The sequence below is a fragment of the Orycteropus afer genome, unplaced genomic scaffold (genome assembly GCF_000298275.1).
Source record: "Orycteropus afer afer isolate SDZICR_OR568_19922 unplaced genomic scaffold, OryAfe1.0 scaffold00049, whole genome shotgun sequence".
Lineage (NCBI taxonomy): Eukaryota > Metazoa > Chordata > Mammalia > Tubulidentata > Orycteropodidae > Orycteropus > Orycteropus afer.
In genome coordinates, this window is record NW_006921636.1 from 5,334,273 (window position 1) to 5,335,509 (window position 1,237).

Genomic DNA, 1,237 nt, shown 5'->3' on the forward strand with positions numbered 1-1,237 from the left:
GGACACTGGGAGGAGGTAACTATGGGGAGGAAGTGGGAGGGGAGCTGCTGCATTGTAAATTTTGGTCAATGACATGAGACAAAGTATATGTGAACCGCTGTATGAAAAGTGAATTTACTCTGTAAATCTTCACCCAAATCCTAAAAAAAAAAAAAAAAAAAAGTTGCTGGTACCTTCTCCATCCTGGCCCTTCTGACAACCACCCTTAGTGGGATGAATGTCTTCATTGCTTCTCCTTATGCCATAGCCAATAGCTACCTTACTTTAAAGTAAATGGTGACTCCTGTGTACTGATTTCCTGTGAGCAGATGAAAATTACTAGGGATGACAGAGCAAGGCAGAGAGGTGTCTGTAATATTTAGGGCGAGCTAGTGAGCTCTTATGGAAGACTGTCCTCATTTAGCACTAATATTTTTATTCAGAGCAAGAAAAGAGCTCCCCTGAAATGCCACTCATGCGGGGCAGTTACAAGCTTTTTCATATAATGGTAAAATAACGATGCCAGCTACGAATGACACATAACTGAAAAATTGAATGAAAGGCCAGTTGACTTGCGGAGCATAATTTGTCCTTAAATTGCAGCAAGACTGACTTTAATGTCTTATGTTTTTTTAACTAGGTTCCAATATCATTTGTGGATCGTGTTTATGGTGAATCCAAGTTGGGAGGAAATGAAATAGTCTCTTTCTTGAAAGGATTACTGACTCTTTTTGCTACTACATAGAAGAAAATTACCCACTTACATTTATCATACTCATTTCAATTAAAGCATAAAAGAAGCCCGGTTGGTGATTTATATAAAATGTACTCTTAAAGCATAAATCGTAAGGTAAGGTAAATTTCACGTGAATCTTTTTTTTCCTGAAGAAACGCCACCACTTAGTATTTCAAATTAAATTAGAAAAATGAGTAGTTTTATTGATTTTTCATTTACATTTTACTGTATTATGATCTATAAATAAATGTATATGATTTTCTTTTGCATAAAACATTGCTACTTTCATTAGAGTATGTGAATGCAGAATTTCTCATATAGGAAAGATTTTTTAAATGTTCTTTATAAAAATTGAAATCAAAGCTCTGTGTACCTAACGTTTGTCAGAAGAAGAATGTTACTTATATTCATGAAATACAAATGGCTGTTTCTATATCAGTTGGGGGAAAAAGTACACACTTTTGTGCTTTCCTCAAAAATGTATCTTGGATTTCCTAACCCAACTAAAACAATACACTTAGA

The 1,237-nt window shown here is 34.8% G+C and overlaps 1 protein-coding gene across 1 annotated transcript in view; it reads left to right on the forward strand.

Moving 5' to 3' along the window:
• Positions 1 to 724, forward strand: part of DPM1 (dolichyl-phosphate mannosyltransferase subunit 1, catalytic) — a 35,519-nt gene extending 34,795 nt beyond the window's left edge. The window contains exon 9 of the mRNA XM_007938311.2: positions 620 to 724. Coding sequence (XP_007936502.1) covers positions 620 to 724 — 105 coding nt within the window. The remainder of the gene's footprint in view (positions 1 to 619) is intronic.
• The last annotated feature ends 513 nt before the right edge of the window (positions 725 to 1,237 follow it).